The sequence below is a fragment of the Lithobates pipiens genome, unplaced genomic scaffold (genome assembly GCF_037356315.1).
Source record: "Lithobates pipiens isolate NorthernLeopardFrog02 unplaced genomic scaffold, aLitPip1_a1.2 Scaffold_1, whole genome shotgun sequence".
NCBI classification, from domain to species: Eukaryota; Metazoa; Chordata; class Amphibia; order Anura; family Ranidae; genus Lithobates; species Lithobates pipiens.
Genome location: NW_027507685.1, coordinates 160762398 through 160784553, shown reverse-complemented (window position 1 = coordinate 160784553; position 22156 = coordinate 160762398). Strand labels below are relative to the sequence as shown.

Here is a 22156-nt window from a genome sequence, read left to right as displayed (position 1 = left end):
TAGACTGATCATTTCTTTGGCAGTGGGCAAACATACAAAATTAGCAGGGGATCAAATACTTTTTTTCCCTTGCTGTATATCTGTAAAGCAATGTGTAAATTGATGGCACAAGGCCTTATTTTGAGCTCTGCTGTAAGGGACTGCAAGGCCAAAGAACCACATCCCATTTAGTTACTAAAAAAAAAAATTGTAGGTGTGTATTGGTAAGTAAATAGCTGTGGCCTGTAGATCATTTTCATATGTTTCTTGAATATGTGTAGTGCCATGGTGTCCTAAGCTGGGGATAAGTGACTCATATATAGAGGGATGGAGCCGAATTTTAAAAGTAGGGGGGAAGACTTGTAAATAAGGCAAAATTTAATGGGGAGCCAGTAATGACTGCAGGAGACGGCAGGCATTGACTGTATTCCCAGCCACTCTGTGTTCTGTTTATTTAAAAAATGTAACTATTGGTAGAATTCATGCTTTTAGGTTTACAATGGGAACCATCCGTGCATTAACATGCTCATAAAACAAATTTGGCCTATGAAAACTTAGTATTCTAGCCAACTCCGAGGAACATGTAAACATTAAAATTACTCATGAAAGAATTCAGTTGCCCTTAAGCTACAGACCCGACAAAATGAAGTGTGCTGTAAAGATTGTAGGATTGCCTCACCCAGACATGATGATCAAAACTCCGAGCTATGAAGTCTGCATCTGTTAGCGATGTGTCCCAAGGCAACTCTTAGCTCACATATTTGCAAGCATTATGATATAGAAGGAGAAGGTGTCTGAGGCTAATTCAGCTTGAACTGCTTTACTCTTCTGGCTCATTCGAGCCCTCTGGCACCAAGGTTTAACTTAGATCCCAGCTATTGGCCATTCTGGATGCTTTACAATACTTAAAATTTGATTTTTTGTGTGTCCATATTTGTTAGTAAGATAATTTGCTAATAATTTGTATGAAAACACAGGCATATATACACACTCACAACCCCATTGTCCTGGGGTTCATTTCTCACAACAGCCTAGCTACATTACGTAACCCAATGTTTGCATAGAGGTTCTTTCTGGTGCTCTTGTTTGTAGCCTTAATCCTAAAACATAATGGTGTGTTCATTGGCTTCTGATCAAGTATATTATTATGTGTTTGTCTCGGTTTGTCTTTGTCATGGGCATTAGAAGGCGACTAATATGAATGATTCTAAAGTTATTACCTTGGCATCAGGATCCTAATAAATCAACCAAATATATGATCTGTATTTCCTTCTCCTTTTAACCACTTGCAGACCTTCTTGCGCCAATATACATTGGCAAAGTGGCATGGGTGGGCAAAGCAATGTACCCGTATGTCGCTATGTCATCTGTGGCACTCATTGTCTGCCACTGTCCAGCGATCGTGGCACGGAGAGACAGAACAGGGAGATGCCTATGTAAACAAAGCATTTCCCTGTTCTGCCTAGCAACATGACAGGAATCTACTGCTCCCAGTGATCGGAAACTGTGATCTCTGTCATGTTCTAGTGAGCCCATCCCCTCCACAGTTAGAACATGCTGAGGGTTAACCCCTTCCCTACCAGTGACATTTACATTTACGCTATATAAATGCCAATGGTCCCAAAATAGTGTAAAAGTGTCCGATCTGTCCACCGCAATGTCAGTCACAATAAAAATCACAGATTGCCGCCATTACTGATAAAAAAAAAAATTATTAATAAAAATTCCACAAATCCCCTATATTGTAGATGCAATAACTTTTGCGCAGACCAATCAATGTACGCTTACTGCTATTTTATTTTTATTTTTTTTAACCAAAAATATGTAGAAGAATACATATTGGCCTAAACCAGTGATGGCGAACCTTGGCACCCCAGATGTTTTGGAACTACATTTCCCATGATGCTTTGGCACTCTGCAGCATAGTGGAGCATCATGGGAAATGTAGTTCCAAAACATCTGGGGTGCCAAGGTTCGCCATCACTGGCCTAAACTATGGAAGAAACTTGTTTTTTTTATATATTTTTTAAGTATATCTATTATAGCAAAAAGTTTAAAAATATAGCTTTTATTTCAAAATTGATGCTCTTTTTTTGTTTATAGCGCAAAAAATAAAAACCGCAGAGGTGATCAAATACCACCAAAATAAAGCTCTATTTGAGGGGGGAAAAAAAAGGACAGCAATTTTGTTTGGGTACAACATTGCATGTCCGCGCAATTGTCAGTTAAAGCAACGCAGCGCCGTATCGCAAAAAAGGCCTTGGTCAGGAAGGGGTAAATCCTTCAGGGGCTGAAGTAGTTAAAATCTTCAAATACAAAATGAACTAGATGGAATCCACCAATCTGTAGCTTACTGGAACTTTTAGCTGTTATAAAAATAAAATGTTATCCAAACATATAATTTTAATCCCAGATCTAATGATGATCCATGCAAGTGCCTACTTTAACTCTAGAAGGTTTTACCCCCTTCATGTCCAGAGCATTTGGTACTGTACTACATTAACTGGTAATTGCTTGGTCACGCAACACTCTACCCAACTGAAATTGATATCATTTTTTCCCCACACACTTTTGGTGGTATTAGATCACCCCTGGGTTTTTTATTTTTATTAAAGTAAGTCTTCATAAATTTTGACAAAAATTTATTCTGCTAGTATTCTGTTTTTAGTAAAAACCAAACTATGTTTTTGGGGATACTAATATAGATCTGATGGTGCATAAGATACTAATTCATACAGACACTATACTAGTAATGGCAGTGATCAGCAACTTATAGTGTAACTATGATAGTATGGCGGGCAATCTGGCACTGAGGGACACTGAAGTCACTAGTGACATTAATACAGTGATCAGTGATAATACTGTACACTGTCACTGTACTAATGACACTGGAAGGGCATCCAAAGGGTTAACTGTAGAGGGCAATCAAGCAGTTAAATGTGCCCAACAAGTATATGCAAGTGTATATGTGCTGCTTGTACTCGCACAGAATCTGGCTGGAATCTTCTCTGCCTGAATGAAAAGAGGTCAGGGAGTAAGAAACCAGCCAGATCCTGTGTGTTCTGCTTACAAACACAGATCTGTGCTGTGATTGGCCACAGCCGATCAGCAGGTATACAGCCAAGATCATTGGCTGTAACTTGCTGACAGATTTGTGCTGTGACCAATCACAGCACAGATCAGCAGGCGTCATACACGGCACGCCTCAGAACCAGGAAGTAAGTCACTATGTACACGTACTTCGCTTAGCCTAGAGCTGCCGCCCACAGTATTTGTACTGCAGGCTGCAAGTTTTTAACAGACTCATTTGACTGAATAATTGAAAGCTTTCTGGGTTAGCAAAGCCACTGAGTTTAAGTGAGATTTGGGGGGAAATTATAACGAAGACCCCTTTCACACTGGGGCGCTTTGCAGGTGCTATAGTGCTAAAAATAGCACCTGCAAAGCACCCTGAGAGAGTCGCGCCTGTATCTCCAATGTGAAAGCCCTAGCCCTGAGGGCTTTCACACTGGAGCGGTGCGCTCCAGCATCTTTGGAGCAGTGAAGGAGTGGTTTGTATATCACTCCTCCACCGCTCCTGTCCATTGAAATCAATGGGCAGCGTGACTATACCACTGGTGGTTTTAACCTTTTCTCAGCCGGTAGCGGGGAGGTAAAAGTGTCCTGCTAGCGGCCGAATAGCGCCACGAAATTGATGGTAAAGCGCGGCTAAAAATAGCGGCGCTTTACCGCCTATGCACCCACCACCGCCCCAGTGTGAAAAGGGCCTAAGACTAGGATAGGCCTAAACATGAAAGTTTGTGATTATGTACTTTTTTGGACTTTGCACTCTGCAATGTGCTAGACTTGTCAGTGAATGCTGACTTGGGGTCATAGCTGAAGTTGCACCAAGGGAGGTGTTGCTGCACATCATGCACTACAGTATTACCAGCATTGAAAGTGCGGGTAGAGTTGATGCCAAATGTTTTCTTATTCATTTAATCCACCTATGACGCAGGATTCACAATTTTATAAATTTTCCCCAAAAAATTAAATACTTCAAGAAGCTGTTTGTTTAAAGGTTTTCTCACATACTCTTCATGTTGATCAGGGAGGGCGATGATTCACTCATTCAGCTTTATACATATATTCTTTTCTCTCCAGATCAGGTAAGACTAACCTGACAAGCAGATGAAGAGGAGCCTAGAGCTTCAACTGCATCCTTGATTAGAAAATAAAAATAATCACATGCAGTAAGCCTTAGGGCCTTGTCCTGAACCTTGTGTGCAATATTTGTTGAATCCCTCGGAAAGGGGCAGTGTGAGATTTAGCACAGCAGATTGAACTTAAATCTAAGATGATTTTTTATTTTTTTTTTCTTGCGCAATGTGGCCATTTTTACTAGAATTTGTAATCAATAGAGCTGATCATATAGCAGCTTACATTAGCCTTTCTACTAATGTTACAAGGAGTTTTGAGATTGGTTCTTGTTTTCCTTTATTGCTGTGATGCAAGTCAATGTCAAAGCATGGCAAATGCATAGCAAACACATTCCCAGAGGATCAAATAAGCATCTTGAAAGCCTGAGTGCACTAACCCATAGGGTGCATTCAAACTTGCAAATACATCCACACTGAAATTAGATGTGAGAACCCCAGCAGGGTTCCCCTGATTAGCTGTGAAATGCAGCTCCACTGAAAGCAATGGGAGGCTGGCTGCTAATCACTGCCATTCACATAGGGTGCATTCACACCTTTGTATCCACCCGCACTGCGATTGGATGCATCCAGAGCCGATTACTCGCACATGATCATTGCATGAGAGATTACATGCAAGTGGCTGCAATTAACTGCAAGAACTGACAGCCTCCCATTGTTTTCGATGGGGCTGCCTACTTATAGCCTATTGCGGGAACCCCCACATCTAATTGCGATGTGGGTGCATTCACAAGTGTGAATGCACCCTAGGCATGTTACAGTTGTGTGATTGCTTAAAAAATAGGATGGCATTTCGTTGAGTTGCACAATGGGTTCAAGTATGTTGACACCCCTTCAGATTATTTAGGTATTTCCAGTGAAGCATATTGTTAAAGATACACAGCATGTTTTGCCAGGGGTGTGACCTCTCTTCCTAGTTATTTACCCTGGCCATCGAACAACTTGCTGCATGTATTAGGACATCAGAGATCATAGTGGGTTTCTCATATGGTCCTTTGCATGAAAAAAATGTATGCTTTATGCAGTCGACATGCTGCTGTTGCTGCGGGATACTGATGCATTGGTAAGGGAAGTCCTGTGTGTGATTACAGAGTTTGGTAACTATTCAGGGCTAACTATTAACTGTTTCAAGTCCATATTACTACCATTAGATTGGATAGTTAACTCTGGCCTCTCCTCCTTTTTGTCCAGTTCCAGTGGTTGACTCTTTCAGATACTAAGGCTGCATTCACACTTCAGCGTTTTGAATCACGGGCAACGCGCGACTCATTTGAGATGCCTTTTATTTGAATTACACCTCAAGTCGCGGCGTGCATCTGCCACGATTGTCATGCAATAAAGTAGTTCCTGAACCCGAAGCGTTTTGCCGCAATTGCAGCTCAATTTATCGCGCGACAGTCGCAGTAGGCCTGCTCTGCGATTTGAGATGTCATTCAAATTAATGATATCTCAAATGCGAGTCCCGCAAATTGTCTTTCACACATAAGCAATTTCAAATCATGGGCAGATTTGTGGCAAAATGCTGAAGTGTGAATGCAGCCTTAGAGGTGGTGATTTCCCCGGTTGTTTTATTTATTTCAGGTACTCTTATAGCGACATCAATTTACGCAGCACTTTACATATACATTGTACATTTGCATCAGTCCCTACCCACTAGAGCAAATTTAGACAGGAGCCAGTTACCCTACCAGCATGTCTTTGGAGTGGTTATTATTGACCACTCCTGTTTAAATATATTCCCCCTGCTCGTTAAATTTTGTGACCTTACAAAACTTTTTCCGTATACTGCCTCACTACAGTAGAGCGGGCAAACCTGGTGAAAAAGATTATGATGACGCAGTTGCTTTACTTTCTATACAATGCCCCAGTTATGCTAGCCCCTCAAAATGTTTAGGGTAATTAACTCTATCTTCTGACACCTGTTGTGGAAGCAAAGTTTCAACAGGATTCGCCTGGAACAACTTCAGCTCCCAAAAAGTGCAGGGGGGGATTGCATTCCTGAATGCTTAGATATACTTTTTGGCTGCTGAGTTGCAGCATTTGAGGGTAGGTATGGCTCAGGTGGAGGAGAATGAGGAGTCAATTTGTGATTCTTCCCTGTCCATTTTATTACATTCTACAAAAGCACCCTCTCTCAGAAGGATTAGAAGCCGCTGAATCCAATTGAATTTCACCTACGTATCGCTTAATTCATAAGGTACAGTTTAAAGCAAAACGAATGCAGAGGGTCACTGGTTTTACTCATTATAGCCTTATCTGGAACAACTACACCTACCTTGAGTTGTTCCAAGATTTTGTATGTCGCTAAATGGCGTGCATATGACATTACACATTTAAAACATATCTTTAGGGCAGGGAAATTGTTCTAATTTTTCTTCTTTACAAACTTATATATCATACACGCAGTCTATGCACTTCTACTATGCACAACTGTACCATGCAGTCGTGGCCCAAAACATATCAGTTGACTTTCCTCTTTCTCCAACCCCTATTTTTGATATATTGCAATGTAGTAATGTACAGAAATGTGTTGTATCTAGCGGTTACGCATCCTTAGGCTCCATGCACACTTAAGCTCAAAAAAGCTTTTTATGGACGACAGATTGCTGGCAGAAAACGCTGGTTCAAAAACGTGCTTTTAACAGCGTTTTGTACTAGCATTTATGAGCGTTAGCGTTTATGGCCGTTTTTAATAAAAAATACACAGAGGATACTCCAAAAATCCCACAGTGCATTCCAAACTCCCACAATGCATTGAAAAAGAACGCCAAACACTAATTAACTCGTGTTTATGAGCGTTTATGCGCGTTTATCTGTGTTTGTCGTTTTTTTTTTGGCGGTGAAAAACGGCACTGTGAAAACAAATTTCAGGCGTTTTGGGGGAAAATTGAGAATCTGAATTTATTCATTTTGGACTGGAATGGAATATGTAGTGGAGTGTTTGTAATGTGGTAACCATATGCAATGGAAATATTTGGATATCTGTTTTTGGAACCTGTATGTTTGTACAAACCTAATAAAGTTTTTCTGACAAAAAAAAAAAAAAAGCTACAGCATACTAAGACATCGTATGGACAATGGTATGCTTCTAACCTTTTAGCTTTAAGGGATTTCAACATGACAGTGCCTCAGTGCACAAAGCCAGCTCCATAAAGTAGTAGCCTGCCCAGAGCCCTGACCTTAACCCTTGTTTGAACGCCTGTAGGATGAATTGGAAAGCTGATGGCTAACCAGGTTTTCTTGTCCCAACAGCGGTACCTGACTCTATTCTGTTTTACTTGAATGAGCAAAATTTCCACAGACCTACTTTGAAATCTTGTGGAAAGCCTTTTATGAAGATTGGAGGCTGTTATAATCCTGAAGGGGTGGGATGGGACAAATTTATGGTATAGGAATGAGATGTCTGGTAAGCTCATAGGAGTGTCATTGTCAGGTGTCCACAAACCTTTGGCCTTATGGTGCACATTGATAGCCGATTAGAATTGTAAGAAAAAATAAAATTACATAAACAGATTTTCAGAACTCTGGACATTCTTCTCTGCTCTTATTCCTTCAGTTTTATTACTGGACACACTAGATGTATATAGTTGCTGTTAAACGGTATCCATAGTCAAAATATATTTATTATTTTGTTTTAGATAGACATTTTAACCGTCATTTGTTTGCTTTCTGTGCCCTGTTGGGGAGACTTCGCTTCACTTCCTGTCCCAAAGACATGGTAGAGTGACTGTGGTCATCATCACAAATATAGGGGGGGGAATATCCACAATGTAGACAGCCACAGCTATAAAAATCTGATAGAAATTCTAGCTGTTTCCTACCCTGTGCCAAATTAGAACAATATACCTTCTCTCTATGGATTCACGTAAGCGGTTTACATACAGTGCCATGTTAAGCTGTATGACTACATATTTTTGTGTCTTCTTTTTAAATCAAAGGACTGTTTATAAAGCTTACAAATACTCCCCCTCCCACCTTGCACTGAATGCAACATTTGGTTCTCACTGTGTGATTCTCTTGGCCATTTGACAACAGTCTGTGTTCTTTAAAAAGATAACGCTTATTTCCTTGCAAGTCAATTTAAGACTGGTTAGTTGTAGTGTCAGGTAACAGTTTACATTTAATGGGGCAGCGGAGCTCTTTTTTACTTTTATTTTTGTTCCTCTTTTTAATGTTTCAGGGAAGGCTAAAGGGAGAATCTCAGTGAGAGTTCTTTGCTCTACTCTACACAGACCCAGGCTGCCCTCGCAGGATCCCCTGCCAGGATTTCTATCATCTTCTGATCAAATATTAATGTATGATTCTCTGCTTGCTCACTAATCCAAAGCCAATTAATATTATCTGTCAATTATTTACAGATCCTGAGCTGCAGAGGATCTTCCCAGAAGACTTCAGTGACCAGGTTTGGAATACTTAATTAATTTTTACCCCTTTTTGTTAATGTGACACCACATCCTTTTCCAGTTATTTAATGTGCTGTTGCTGGTGTCCTTTAATAAACACAGGTGAAAGTCTGAAAACTTGAATCTGAAAGATGTACAACACTTCTGAGCGAGGTGTCAGAATTGCTATAAGAAGAGTAGTAATTTATGTCCCTAAATTTTCATGTTGTTTGAAGACGCGGGTTCATACATTTCAGTAATTTTAAAATGCATGCTCTCCAGCGTCAAAATAATTGTAAAAAAAAATGTAATAATGTGAATACCTATATGTATATATTGTGTTTGGGTATCTAAATGGTAAACCTTTATTTAACCTTTTGAAAAGGATTGGCAAAAAAGCATAGCCATGCAATGCAAATTAGAGTTATTTTGGCCTTGTGACCACAGAAAAGCCATAAGAGGAACTATGTGCTAAATACTACATTTATCACTTTGCTCTTTGCCATATTAAGTAATCTTGTTTGTCTTCATCCATACCCAGCTGCACTCAGTTGGACATGAGTTGGTTCCAAGAGCAGGGTACAGAGAAACTTATTTAGAATGTGTTTGTCCATGGTGCTTGGGTACATTATGACAGAAGCAGTCAGGCGAGTTCTTACAGGAAAGAGAAAGGCGCTTCTAAGTGCAGTGGGTAAAAGATTTATTACAGGCACAAGGAGGTTAAAAACACTTACAAGATAGTAAGGGGTCATAGGCATATAATAATTTGTCCTCATGCTGATTGATGTAATCCTCGTCTGGGGGAGAGAGAGAGCCATCATGCAGCTGTCAGAGTCCCTGGTGATGTGGATTGGCAAGGAGGTAAAGATGCGATGAGAGGGCCTGCGTTCTGCAACCAAGCTGGGACGCATGCGGCCAATGTGACATCAGGCGAAGGTGGTGGCCGGTAAGGCATTTTGGAGCATGCACAGCTCCTTCGTCAGACCACCACCTTCACCTGATGTCACACCTGCCACATGCGTTCTAGCTTGTTTCCAGAACCCGGTAATATTATCAAATTAATACAACCAACGCAAAGAGAAAATTGGCAAAGATAAAATGCAGCTGAGCGCTAAAAGATTTTTCACATAATCCAACAGTCCATGATATACAAAAGAGTGCAGCACAAAATTAAAGCTCATTAAAACATTTCATATATAATAAAAAGTTTCTATAAATTGAAATAAAACCAAAAGCAAAAGGTGGACTAACAGTCCCAGCAAGTAAAGAGTCCCAGTGAGAAATTTCAATGCAAGGGTGACTTTCCCTCCACCTCCAGCAAACTCACTTTGCTCACCTCTAGGAGTGGACCACTGAGCTAACAGATGGTCAACAACGCATGTCCCATATGAGTATAATCTCCAGATTGGATCCAGATCCACCGTTCGATATACCGGGAGTATAATATTAAGAGAGAAGCAGAATCTAAGTGCGCAATGATGATTTCCTTTTAAAAAAAAGCTTAATTTAACAAACAAATGGCTACTCACATGAGCTTCAAAGAAACAGCGCAAATAGAAGTAGACACCTTAAGCATGAACCGGGCCACCTCCTCGCATCTTCACCTCCTCACCATTCCACGTCACCAGGGACTCTGACAGCTGCAGGATGACTCTCTCACTCCCCCAGACATATGAGGATTACAGCGATCTGCATAAGGACAAATCATGATATGCCCATGACCTCTTAGTATCTTGTAAGTGTTTTTAATCTCGTTGTGACCTGTAATAAATCTTTTAATTACTGCATTTAGAGGCGCCTTTCTCTTTTCTTTATGACCCTCCAGAGCTGCTTCTTCTCTACAAAGTTCTGCCTTCAGTGCCATCTCTCCACTGCTACAAAAGACTGGATACCAAGCCTCACCAGAGCGCCCTCATCGCTCTCTCCTTTAGGCGAGTTCTTACCGATTCACATATGATGCTGTCTCCCACTAATGGTATACACTAATCGACATGCAGTGCACCTTTCATGCTGCTTATAAATTCATGATTTGACCTTTTTCTGTTTCCATTGTTTGATGAGGATCCCTGACGGGCCTTCACCTGTCCTGAGCATGGGCTGTTGTCCTATAAACCACACCTGCCAAGAAAGTTTGGGAACTGCCAATACTGACTTGTTTATGAAGGTGCTTCTAAGCTGCAATCATGAGATTTTTTTTTAAACATTTATAGGTTTTATTTAGATTATACAATGTTAAAGCGGGAGTCCGCGTTTTTTTTTTTTTTTTTTTTCTACGCCCCTTTCCGCAGAGAGCTATCCCGGAAGTGGGTGCAGATACCTGTACTGTACAGGTACCTGCACCCCCCTCCCCCCTGAAAGGTGCCAATTGTGGCGCCGGAGGGGGGGAGGATTCCAATGAGCGGAAGGTCCACTTTAGGGTGGACCTCCGCTTTAAACAAGGCAGTTTACAATTCGAGTGGCAGGATCACATACAATACATTTCTTATACGCAGTGGCATTAGTACAGTATCAGTCGCATAAAACTTCCAGCAGGTCAGCACGTCGGGTAGAAAAAAAGAAAAAGGTGCAAAAAGGATGACACAATAATTTGAAAGGGATTACCATCTGGAAACAGTACATCAAATCCATAATACTTCAGTTGCACATGCATATATGGGATCCTTTAGGGGTTCAATGTCCTACAGCATACCACACTCTGAGCATTCTGAGGGGATAATGGGAAGAAAGGAGGGGCAACTAGAGGAGTAAAGGAGGCATATGCGTATCAGCAACATTTAAAGAGGTAGAAAACGCCACTTGTACCTACAGGTAAGCTTATAATAAGGCTTACCTGTAGGTACAAGAAATATCTCCTACATGTGCACCATCTCTGCAGCTGGTGACACCACCAGCACATGCATGGCTCAGCTATTCAAACAGCCAGAGCCCACAAACCTGGAAGGAAGCCCAGGTGAAGATGCACGCTGCTGGAGGGCTTTATTTTTAGGCAAGTCTTTCATAACTTGCTAGTATGCAATTTAGGACAATTTCATGGTAGACACACCAACTAAAAATAAAGCGTTACTGGATCTACTGATTACCAACAATATAGACCTGATCACGGATGTGGACCTACGAGGCAATTTAGCAAATCGCGATCACAGGTCAATTGGCTTCAGTATAAATCACACAAACAAATAGGAAACATAAGGGGAATACAAAGAGACTGAATTTCAAAAGAGCCAACTTCCCTAAACTACAAACCTTGCTAGAAGGCGTAAATTGGGATAAAATCTTAGGAACAAAGAACACAGACGAGAGATGGGTTTGCTTTAAGAGCATATTAAATAAGGGCATTAGCCAATGCTCCCCATTGGGTAATACATTTAAAAGAGGGAACAACAATCCTGGATGGCTTAATTTCAATGTAAAAATGCATATAAAAGCAAAGGAGAAGGCCTTCAAAAATATAAGGTTGAGGGATCATCATCAGCATTTAGACATTATAAGCAATGCAACAAGAAATGTAAGTGTCCAATTAGGGTGGCTAAGATAGAACACAGAATACACATAGTGGAGGAGAGCAAAAAAAAAATCCCAAGAAATTACTTAAAGTGGTTGTATACCCAAATTTTTTACTTTTACCTACAGGAAAGCCTATAATAAGGCTTACCTGTAGGTAAAAAAAATATCTCCTAAACCTGTACGGTTTAGGAGATATTCCCCTCGGTATGCGCCGCTGACTGCAGCGGCGCATGTGCACAAGGGGTTTCTCGCTGTCAAAATCCGGCAGCAGCCGAGCGGCCGGACTGAAATCTCCCGCGCGCATGCGTGGGAGTGACGATATCGCGGCTCCGGCCACTCACAGCGCCGGAGCCGCGATACCCGGAAGAAACGCCGAGGGAGCATGTCAGCTCCCTCGGCGTGGATCGGGCCAGATGTCGGGGCCTCGTTCTAAGGTAAGTATTTCATAATGAGCTAGTATGCGGTGCATACTAGCTCATTATGCCTTTTGCTTTGCAGGTTTAAAAAAAAAAAAAATGTGCGGGTTTACTACCGCTTTAAGTATGTAAATAGTAAAAAAGGGAGGACAGACCATATTGACCCTATAAAGAATGAGGAAGGACATCTGGTTACAAAGAACGGGGAGATGGCGAAGGTATTGAATTTATTCTTCTCAGTCTTCACAAGGGAATCGGGGGGCTTCAATAACCAAAACTTCAGTGTTTATCCTCATCACACATCACAGGAAGAACCTCCATGGTTAATAGAGGACAGAATTAAAATAAGACTTGGGAAACTTAACATTAATAAATCAGTGGGACCAGATGGCTTGCACCCGAGGGTACTTGGGGAACTCAGTCAAGTAATTTTCCAGACCATTGTTCCTAATTTTTACTGACAGTCTACTGACTGGAATGGTACAAGCTGATTGGAGAAAAGCCAATGTAGCACCAATATTTAAAATGGGCCCAAAATACATTCCTGGGAATTACAGACCAGTTAGCTTAACATCAATAGTATGCAAGCTCTTGGAGGGGATGATAAGGGACTATATACAAGATTTTAGTAATGAAAACGGTATCCTTAGCAGTAATCAGCATGGATGCATGAAGAATCGTTCTTGGCAAACCAATTATTTAACCTTCTATGAGGAGATGGGTTGCCAACTAGATAAAAACAGGCCCCTAGACTTGGTGTATCTGGATTTTGCAAAAGCATTTGACACAGTTCCCCATAAACTTTTACTGTACAAAATAAGTTCCATTGGCATCGATCATAAGGTGAGTACATGGATTGAAAACTAGCCACAAGGGCAAGTTCACAGTGGTTATAAATGGGGAGAACTCGGAATGGTCAATGGTGGGTAGTGGGTTCCCTCAGGGTTCTGTGCTGGGACCAATCCTATTTAATTTGTTCATAAACGACCTGGAGGATGGGGTAAAGAGCTCAATCTTTGTATTTGTGGATGATACTGAGCTAAGCAGGGCAATAACTTCTCAGCAGGATGTGGAAACCTTGCAAAAAAGAGCTGAAGAAATGAATGGAGTTGGCAACTACATGGCAAATGAGGTTTAATGTAGGAAAATGTGAAATAATGCATTTGGGTGGCAAAAATATGAATGCAATCTATACACTGGGGGAAGAACCTCTGGGAGAATCCAGGATGGAAAAGGACCTGGGGATCCTAGTAGAGGATAGCCTCAGCAATTGCTTGCAATACCAAGCTGCTGCTAACAAAGCAAACAGAATATTGGCATACATTAAAAGGGGGATCAATTCCAGTGATAAAACAATTTTCCCGCTCTACAAGATGCTGGTCCAGCCGCACCTAGAGTATGCTGTCCAGTTCTGGGCACCAGTCCTCAGGAAGGATGTACTGGAAATGGAGCGAGTACAAAGGAGGGCAACAAAGCTAATAAAGGGTCTGGAGGATATTAGTTATGAGGAAAGGTTGCGAGCACTGAACTTATTCTCTCTGGAGAAGAAACGCTTGAGAGGAGATATGATTCCAATGTAAAAATACCAAACTGGTGACCCCACAATAGGGATAAAACTTTTTTGCGGAAGAGAGTTTAACAAGACAAGTGGCCACTCATTAGTGTCAAGTTAGAAGAAAAGAGGTTTAACCTTAAACTATGTAGAGGGTTCTTTACTGTAAGAGCAGCAAGGATGTGGAATTCCTTTCCACAGCTGGTGGTCTCAGCAAGGGGGCATCGATGGTTTCTAAAAACTATTAGATAAGCACCTGAACGACCATAACTTTCAGGGATATACAATGTAATGCTGACATATAATCACACACAGAGGTTGGACTTGATGGACTTGTGCCTTTTTTCAACCTCACCTACTATGTAACTATGTAAATTATATATTGCAGAACAACAATAGCAATAACTCGGATGGAGGCAAAACCAGAAAAAAGTTCTCTGGGTTCACTAACTTGTTTCCAAAACAATAGTGGATTTGCAGACATTATGGGAATTTACTGTTCCAGTTTTAGTAAATTCCCTAATTTGTTAGCACAGCGTCAGTATGTATTATTGGTACCTATATAGTGCTGTCAATTTATGCAGGGCTTGACACATATAATGTACATTCACATCAGTCCCTGCCCTCAAAGAGCTTACAATCTAAGGTCCCTAACTTACATTCATTCATACAGTACATAGCATTAAAGCCAGTCCTTGTTCCATTGTACACAGTATGTTTTAAAGGACATAAACCGCTCCCTAAGTTAGTTATCATAAATTCTAATGAAAACCTTACAAGAGCAAAAACGATAATAATTGTTTTTGCTTTGTACATTTAAGAAATGTAGAAAAACTCATTTATATATGTGACAATCTAAATTTTTTTTTTCCTTTAATCAAATCATTGCTTGCCATCTTAATGCAAACAATTTGTATTCTTCCATGACATGCTCTTGCACTAAGTGGTTTTGTTCTCTTAAAATCTGTTTATTCTCCATCATTTATCAGCACACAAATCATTATGCCAACTCTTTCTCTGTTTCAGCTTATCAAGTGTAACAATTTAGTCCAATGTCAATAATCTTAACCTACGTATCTGAATATAAATTCTTGTTAAATGTTTAATAACATGAAGCATTTCAATGTGACGAGTAAAACTACAGATATTTTTTTATTGGCTGTCTGAGCAAAAACCACTGCTTGCCGAGATATATATACTGCATTTAAAATGTACAATAATTGCTTTTTGCTCATACCATTAGAGTGTGCTGGTTTAAATCGTGAATTGTAAATGTAGATAGTTTTAAAGTACCCCTCATAAAAAGTAGATTTAATTATTACTGGGGATAAACCAATAAACATGATAATTTTTTATTTATTTTTTTATTTATTTTTTAGTGAGTGTGCAAATAATTATTGACACAGCATGATTTGGCCCCTAAAATGATTTAGATAGTTCCTTGTAACTCTGCAACCACACATTAAAACGGCGATTTTACATTTCACAGTATGGGTGCGAGGAAGATTATTTCACCCTATTAAGGTGGAATTCAGTTTTTGGAAACTAATGTTTAATGGCATTAAATGTGCCTTAAAACAAATCTTCACTGATCTCTGTAACTGCAGGCACTATGGCATATTCCATCCTTAAAGCTGAACTTCACTTCTCTGCTTCCTCAGCTATTCTTTCTACAGCAAGATGAGATTAAATCCTATTTAGGTAAATTATGTCGTAGTGGTTTCTAGAACATTTGTGGGCCCCACTAATGAATATAAAACCTCTATGAAACTGGTGGGTGATCCAATACTTCTATATTGTTGATAGAATACAAAAATATTTTAGAAAGTGTTTATCTTTATATTTGTTTCATCTTCAAGTGGAACTACACTGCATCTGGGCACCACTAGCCAAAAATGTAATTTAATTCATGTTTAATATTCAAAGCAAACTCGCCCATCCATCCATCCATGTCTTCATACTTTATTTTATAAGGATCATTTTGAAAAAAATCATCTAGAATTTCTGGCCATGTCCACCTTGAGTAAGGGCAGATGATTCATGTAGCATTTACTTCCTGAAATCTATCTGCCCCTATGCAGACTGGTGGGTGTGCTTAGCTGAGAAATCCCCCTTCTTCTCCTGAAGACATTAACATTTGCCTAGGCCTGAAATTAGGAAGTAATTGAAGAAAAAATAAACGTACTGAGGACACAGAGCCCACTTACAGAGTGCTCTGATTTTCATGCTAGTAATTTCCTGCCACTGGTTGCCTCTCTCGAACAATCCCAATAGATGTCGATATTTGTGTTTTTTTAATTGACTGAGCCCAAATTGCTAAAATTCAAGTCCAAGTTTATGGCCACTGTTCTCAGAAAGAAAGGATATACTCAATAATATGGCAAGAGGCTTCAGTCCCACCAAGAAACACTGTGGAAGGATTGCCAAATCTTGGTGGAACCCTTGCTGCTTTATTAATTTATTTTACTGACATATATGAAATTACACTGCTGTATTGCAATTTACTAGAATGATTAAATTGAATGGATTTCACTTTGTAGAGTGTTTGATTTTTGCTTGATTCTTATGTATTTTTTTTTTTAATCGGGCTCTCTTGTGGGGAATGTGTTATAACAATAACATGGTTTTTCCTCACTTATGGACAAAATTGTTCTTCTCTCAAATTGTTCCCTACATCCCATCTGTCTTTTGCTTTCTAATGAGCTAGATACAGCGACAGTTATTACACAAACTAAAATAGGATGTGGTTTAAATTTTTACCAGCTGGCTCCTGTATAACTTTCATCAATGATAATAGTTTTGTATGACATTATTTGGTCAACTGAGGGAACCATGTTATTTGATTTAATTGGAAAGAGAGTAAGATGTTTGGTAGAGATATGGAAGACATCTCAGGTGTCTCGGAGGGTATAGTGGAGGCAAAGCAGAAGGTGATCATGTCAGGGTATGGTTCAATAGAATATGGAACTATGGAATACAATGAGGGAAGGTATGGATCTGACCACATACAAGGTAGAAAAGACAAAGGAGGTAACCTGTGAGCCATTCAAGAACCAGTGAGTGAGAAAGAGAGATATAGGTGATAACCAAGGGCCAGAAGAAGGAAGAGTGAAATGTGATTGAGAAAACGGAGATAGAGGACGCAAAATGTGAGGTTCTTGTACATCATTAGGAGTGAGTCACAGCTTGGTAGTTAGTATAAGAAGATGTTAAACATGGTTGTAGAAGAGAAGGTAGAGTAGGTAGAGAGTACAGTTAAGTGAGCTTTTACCTGCTAAACACCAAAATGTTCAATAAAAGTCGATACTTGTTGAAACAATTAATATTACATCCGGGTTTTAAAACATCCTCAAACCTCGAATTGTAGTTAGATGATGTTTAAAAACCTTTACTGGTCCTGAATTTAAAATAAGGCCCTAAAATGATCGTTTTACCTGTAATGTTCATGAGGCCACCTAATGTGTTTGTATGTACATAAATTCTAAATTAATGTATTTGTATGTGTGTGCTACATGTGTGTAGAATTTGTATCTATTTAATGATGTTCTAAATTTTTTTGAATCTTTTTTGCCCATGCTATAGACAAAACTTTTTTAAATTTTTAAAGAGCAAGGGAGGGTTATAACCTGTCAGATCTTTTTTTTTTTTGCCATCTGTTTCCCATTAGGGAGACTTCCCTTTACTTCCTTCATAGCCAAACAAGAAGTGGTAGCAAATTCCTGCAAATTAGGAGAATTCTATTAGGACCCCCTGGTCACCAGAACTAGTGTCCCTATTAGAAGATTTCCCCTCTATTACTTTTCTGGGGACAACCCAAAATTGTAGATTGCTTTTGCATTCAATAATAATGGTAAACAGGACATAGAGAAGGAGACAGAGACAGCAATAAAATCTGAGCATTCGAATCCCTCTCTACTCCACCCAAAACTAAAAAAAAAAAAAGTTTTGCCTTTAGTTATACTTTAAATGCCACTTTCCCCCTCTGCAATCACTAACCTTTCCTTTACTGTCTTGCCACTCTGTGAAGTGATGTCACATACCCAGTATTTCTGGATTTAAAGAGGAACATTAGTCAGAAAATTGAGTTCTCCTAGATCAATTCAGGTTGGCCCCTTTTGCAGGTATAGCTATGTAAAACATAAGTGCCTATATTTTTTTAAATCCAGTAATATACTGACTCGCCCTGCTGTGCACATGCTCAGTTGCTCTCTAATTTTAGGCACTGACTAATTTCTAGAGGCCGATCTGTTGACAGCCTTAATGCGGAATTAAACCCTCCCATCCTTTACAGCCAAGGAAGTTGCTTTTGTTTGATCTGCAGCTGACATGGTGCGTGCTCAGTTATGATCAGTTATGATACCAGCCATTTGATGGTTTGACAGTTTGGTTGAGGACCCAAGCAAATGTGACAGCAATCCCGGCATTCCAGAAATGTAACTGTAAATGTAAATCGATGGGTTTAGTGCCACATTATGATTTACTTCCGCTCACAGGCTCTGGGCTTCAGCAAAATAGCAGCCTCCAGCAAGAAAAAAACAGGAGCAATGCTGGAAGTAATTTACAGCATGCACTAATTTTTTTTTTGCCAGTCAACAGAAAGGCAGTAAAGATAAGGAGAAATTGTGTCATGGTCAGTATCCAGGACACAAGGCTTTTAACCCTCTAGTTTCAGGCCAGGCTATGAGAGTTATTTAGTGCAGCTGTGGCAGTTGATGTGGGTGGGTCTAAGGATTATTGTGGGTGTTTCTGGGTCCTCATGTGGGTGTTGATTGGAAAAGGAATGGAATTGTGTTATCCCCACCCACCTCACTCCATTCCTCTCTGCAGTGAAGAGGGAACAAACAAGAAGTGGAACTTTAGTCAGAAAGTTAAAGTGTTTCTAAAGGATTTTTTTTAATTTAAAAATAACAAACATGGTTTACTTCCCTGCTCTGTATAATGGTTTGTCATACTTTGCTGCTCTGTGTAATGGGTTGTTATACTTTTCTGCTCTGTGTAATGGTTTGTAGTGGCATCGCTAGGGAGTGGCTTCTGGGTTTACAGCCCCGAATCTGGGGCCCATAGCCCCGAGTCTCTTACTTACTCTGTGCAGCGGTGCCGTACTCCCGCCGCGGCAGTCCCAGTTCCTGCTCACAACTGACCGACATTCCAGTGGTGGTTGGTTGCTAAGACCACGCAGCATCTAGCAACAGACCACGTGACTCTGCCCTCCGGCATTCTGCGAAGAGCAGACCTTTCCTGGCTTGCAGTACTGTCCTGGGCTGGCTGCTGCCACACCTCCCAGCTCACTGTCTCCTCACTGGTTGGTTGCTATCAACCAACCACAGTTTGTCTAACTCTGCAACCTCCCGGTGTGGCTCTCTGGGGACCCTGATGTAAGGAGGAGGCTCTCTCGGGACCCTGATGTAAGGAGGAGGCTCTCTGGGGACTCTGATGTAGGGAGGAGGATCTCTGTGGACCCTGATGTAAAAGGGGGTGGGGGCGGGATCTCTTGGGACCCTGAAGTAAGGGGGGAGACTCTCTGGGGACCCTGATTTAAGGAGGAGGCTCTCTGGGGACCCTGATGTTGGGAGGAGGCTCTCTGGTGACCCTGTTGTAAGGAGGGGCTCTCTGGGCACCCTGATGTAATGAGGGGGGCTCTGGGGACCCTGATGTAATGGAGGATCCGCACTCAGATTAAAATGCAACTCTCATGGTGCCACATAGGCTGTGTACACATCTGCGTGTTTCTAAATGCATGGCAACCCACAAAGAAAACACACTCTTTGCTGTGCTTTACTAAAATGCGTGGCATTGCATGTCGCACTTTCTATGTAGGCTGCATTCTCATCTGATCTCATCATGACAACCCACAATAAAACGCACGCTTTGCCGTGTGTTTCAGAAATGCATGGCAATGCACATCACATTTGCATTACCATTCATTTGCATCTGCCTGTTACTTGCAATAAAAAAACACACGCTTTGCCATGTGTTTTTAAAATAAGCAGTAATGTATGTCACGCTTGCCTTCCCTTTCAGGCTGCATTCTCATTTACGCATTTCCAAATGCAACAAGCACAGAAAACACGCACTTTGTTTGTTTGAAAAACACACAGCAATGCATGCATGGCAACCCTCACAAAAATAGGCACTTTGCCACACATTTTTTAAAACAGGGCAACATGCCTCATACTTATGTTACCATTTGTTCGCATCTGCATTTTCAAATGCAGGTAACGTGCAAGGAAAAGCATTCCTTGGTGAGCGCACCAAAAATGCATGACTGTGTGTGGCTTGCTTGCATTACCATTTGTTTGCATTTGCGTGTTTTTGAGGGCACCGCAGCCTGCAATAAACACACATGCTTTACCATGCATATCAAAAATACATGGCAACCAGTGAAGAAAATATGTGCTTTGTTATTTGTTTCAAAAATAAATGGCAACAAGCGTTGCGTTTGTTACCATTCGTTTACATCTACAGCTTTCCAAAATAACGTAAATCCATACGAAGCCACGGCACACTTACATCTGCGCATTTCTGAATGTACGGCAACCGCAAGAAAATGCACACCATGCCATGTTTTAAAAAAAGTGCAGCAGCACTCATCGTGCTTTTGTTACCATTCGTTCTGCAAGAAAAAGCATGCATTTTCTGTGTGATGGGGATAGTCTGCGATAGTGGTTCTGGAAGCCATGTGACTTTCATGTGGCTCTAGTGTGATCCAAGGCTTTCTATTCAATCCCTCCCAGCATCAGTACAACTAGCTTTCCCAGCAGGGCATGCATATTGTATGGATAGCTTTCCTTTGATCTGTGAGGCGGGACTTGGGAGGTTTGGACTCTTCCTGTAGGTGTGACTGAGAGGTATTGAATGCTAATTAGGATGTATTCCATCCCACCCACCATTAGAGCTGTGAAGGAAGTTACATCATTTGCACATTCTCAAACACTACAGAGGGGTATGTTCTAGGCTAGAGATGGAGCAGGAAGTGACTAAGAAAGGCATTCTGTCAACATTAAACTATACACATGGAGTGTCACATGGTACTAAGCCACAACTAAATCCAGGATATCAGGAGATCTGTAGACAACAGAGTAGCATGGTGCAGAGGTAGAATCTTTGCTGGATCTGATCATTCCATTCACTTTTAGTTAGAAAGTTGGAGTTTAGATTTAAACCAGAACCCCTTTGCTCTCCAAGCAGCGGTTCCATCTAGAATGAGCTTTTATATTATATAGCAAAGCCACGTAGTGGAATTTTTATGAAGCTTCCAGTGAACTTACAGTCATCTGTCAGGCTGTGCATATTTATATCAGTGAATGTTTCTATCAATGCTAGGTAAATATCCCTGTATCGCTAGGTAATATCACTGTAGCAGTTATGGCCATGAGTATTCCAATGTAAAGCCACAGTCACTTTGGCTGTTGCCTATTGCCTATTTTTGGTTGTGTCACATCATAATCCTCTATTGTCTATGGACATCTTTGGTAACTAAGCAGGCATCAAATATTTTCATCCTATACAGTATGCTATTGCTCAGTTGTACAGTTTAATTTATTTCTAAATATGCTAACCAATATTCACTCCCTTTGTTGCTGTTTCTGCTGTATATGTATACCCGGGTATGTTTATTTATGAGCCACTACATTATAATAGGAATAATTGATTTAAATAATCTGTTAAAGGCAATCTTCAGGCAGATAAAAATATGGGATTACACAATAGGATTAAATGCATTTAAAAGCCTAGGTGATCGTTATCATGTCTTGAGGTGCAGCTCTAAACAGATACATTTACGTTATAATGATGCTCTTGAAGCTAAATTCTTTGATATAAAGGTAAATAAAAAATGTTTGACTTATTGGTGTTTCAGGGCTTCCAGCACCTAGGGGCCACAAAGCCAGTTATTGCCTGGTCTGCCTGTCAGTTTGGAATAATGTGTGATCCCGCTGTCTTCTAATGCACAGAAACCAGTTCTACTAGACAGTGTTGTTTCGCTAACAGGCGTAGGGGGTGCCCTGAGACTAAAACAAGACCAAATATAAAGAAGACGGTATACAAAAGGATAGAAAATAAAGTTTGAATGCTTGTGTTTCTGGCTACTGTCGCTGTATCTGTGAGATGTGGCTGGTCGCTGTTTTT

General features: G+C 40.5%; 1 protein-coding gene across 4 annotated transcripts in view; it reads left to right on the top strand.

The window, feature by feature from the left end:
- The window catches only part of DENND1A (DENN domain containing 1A), a 1535852-nt gene that overhangs the window by 296603 nt on the left and 1217093 nt on the right, over positions 1-22156 (top strand). For all 4 annotated transcript variants that reach the window (XM_077478826.1, XM_077478827.1, XM_077478824.1 and 1 more), the window contains exon 3: positions 8534-8577. In XM_077478826.1, the coding sequence (XP_077334952.1) occupies positions 8534-8577 (44 nt within the window). The remainder of the gene's footprint in view (positions 1-8533; positions 8578-22156) is intronic.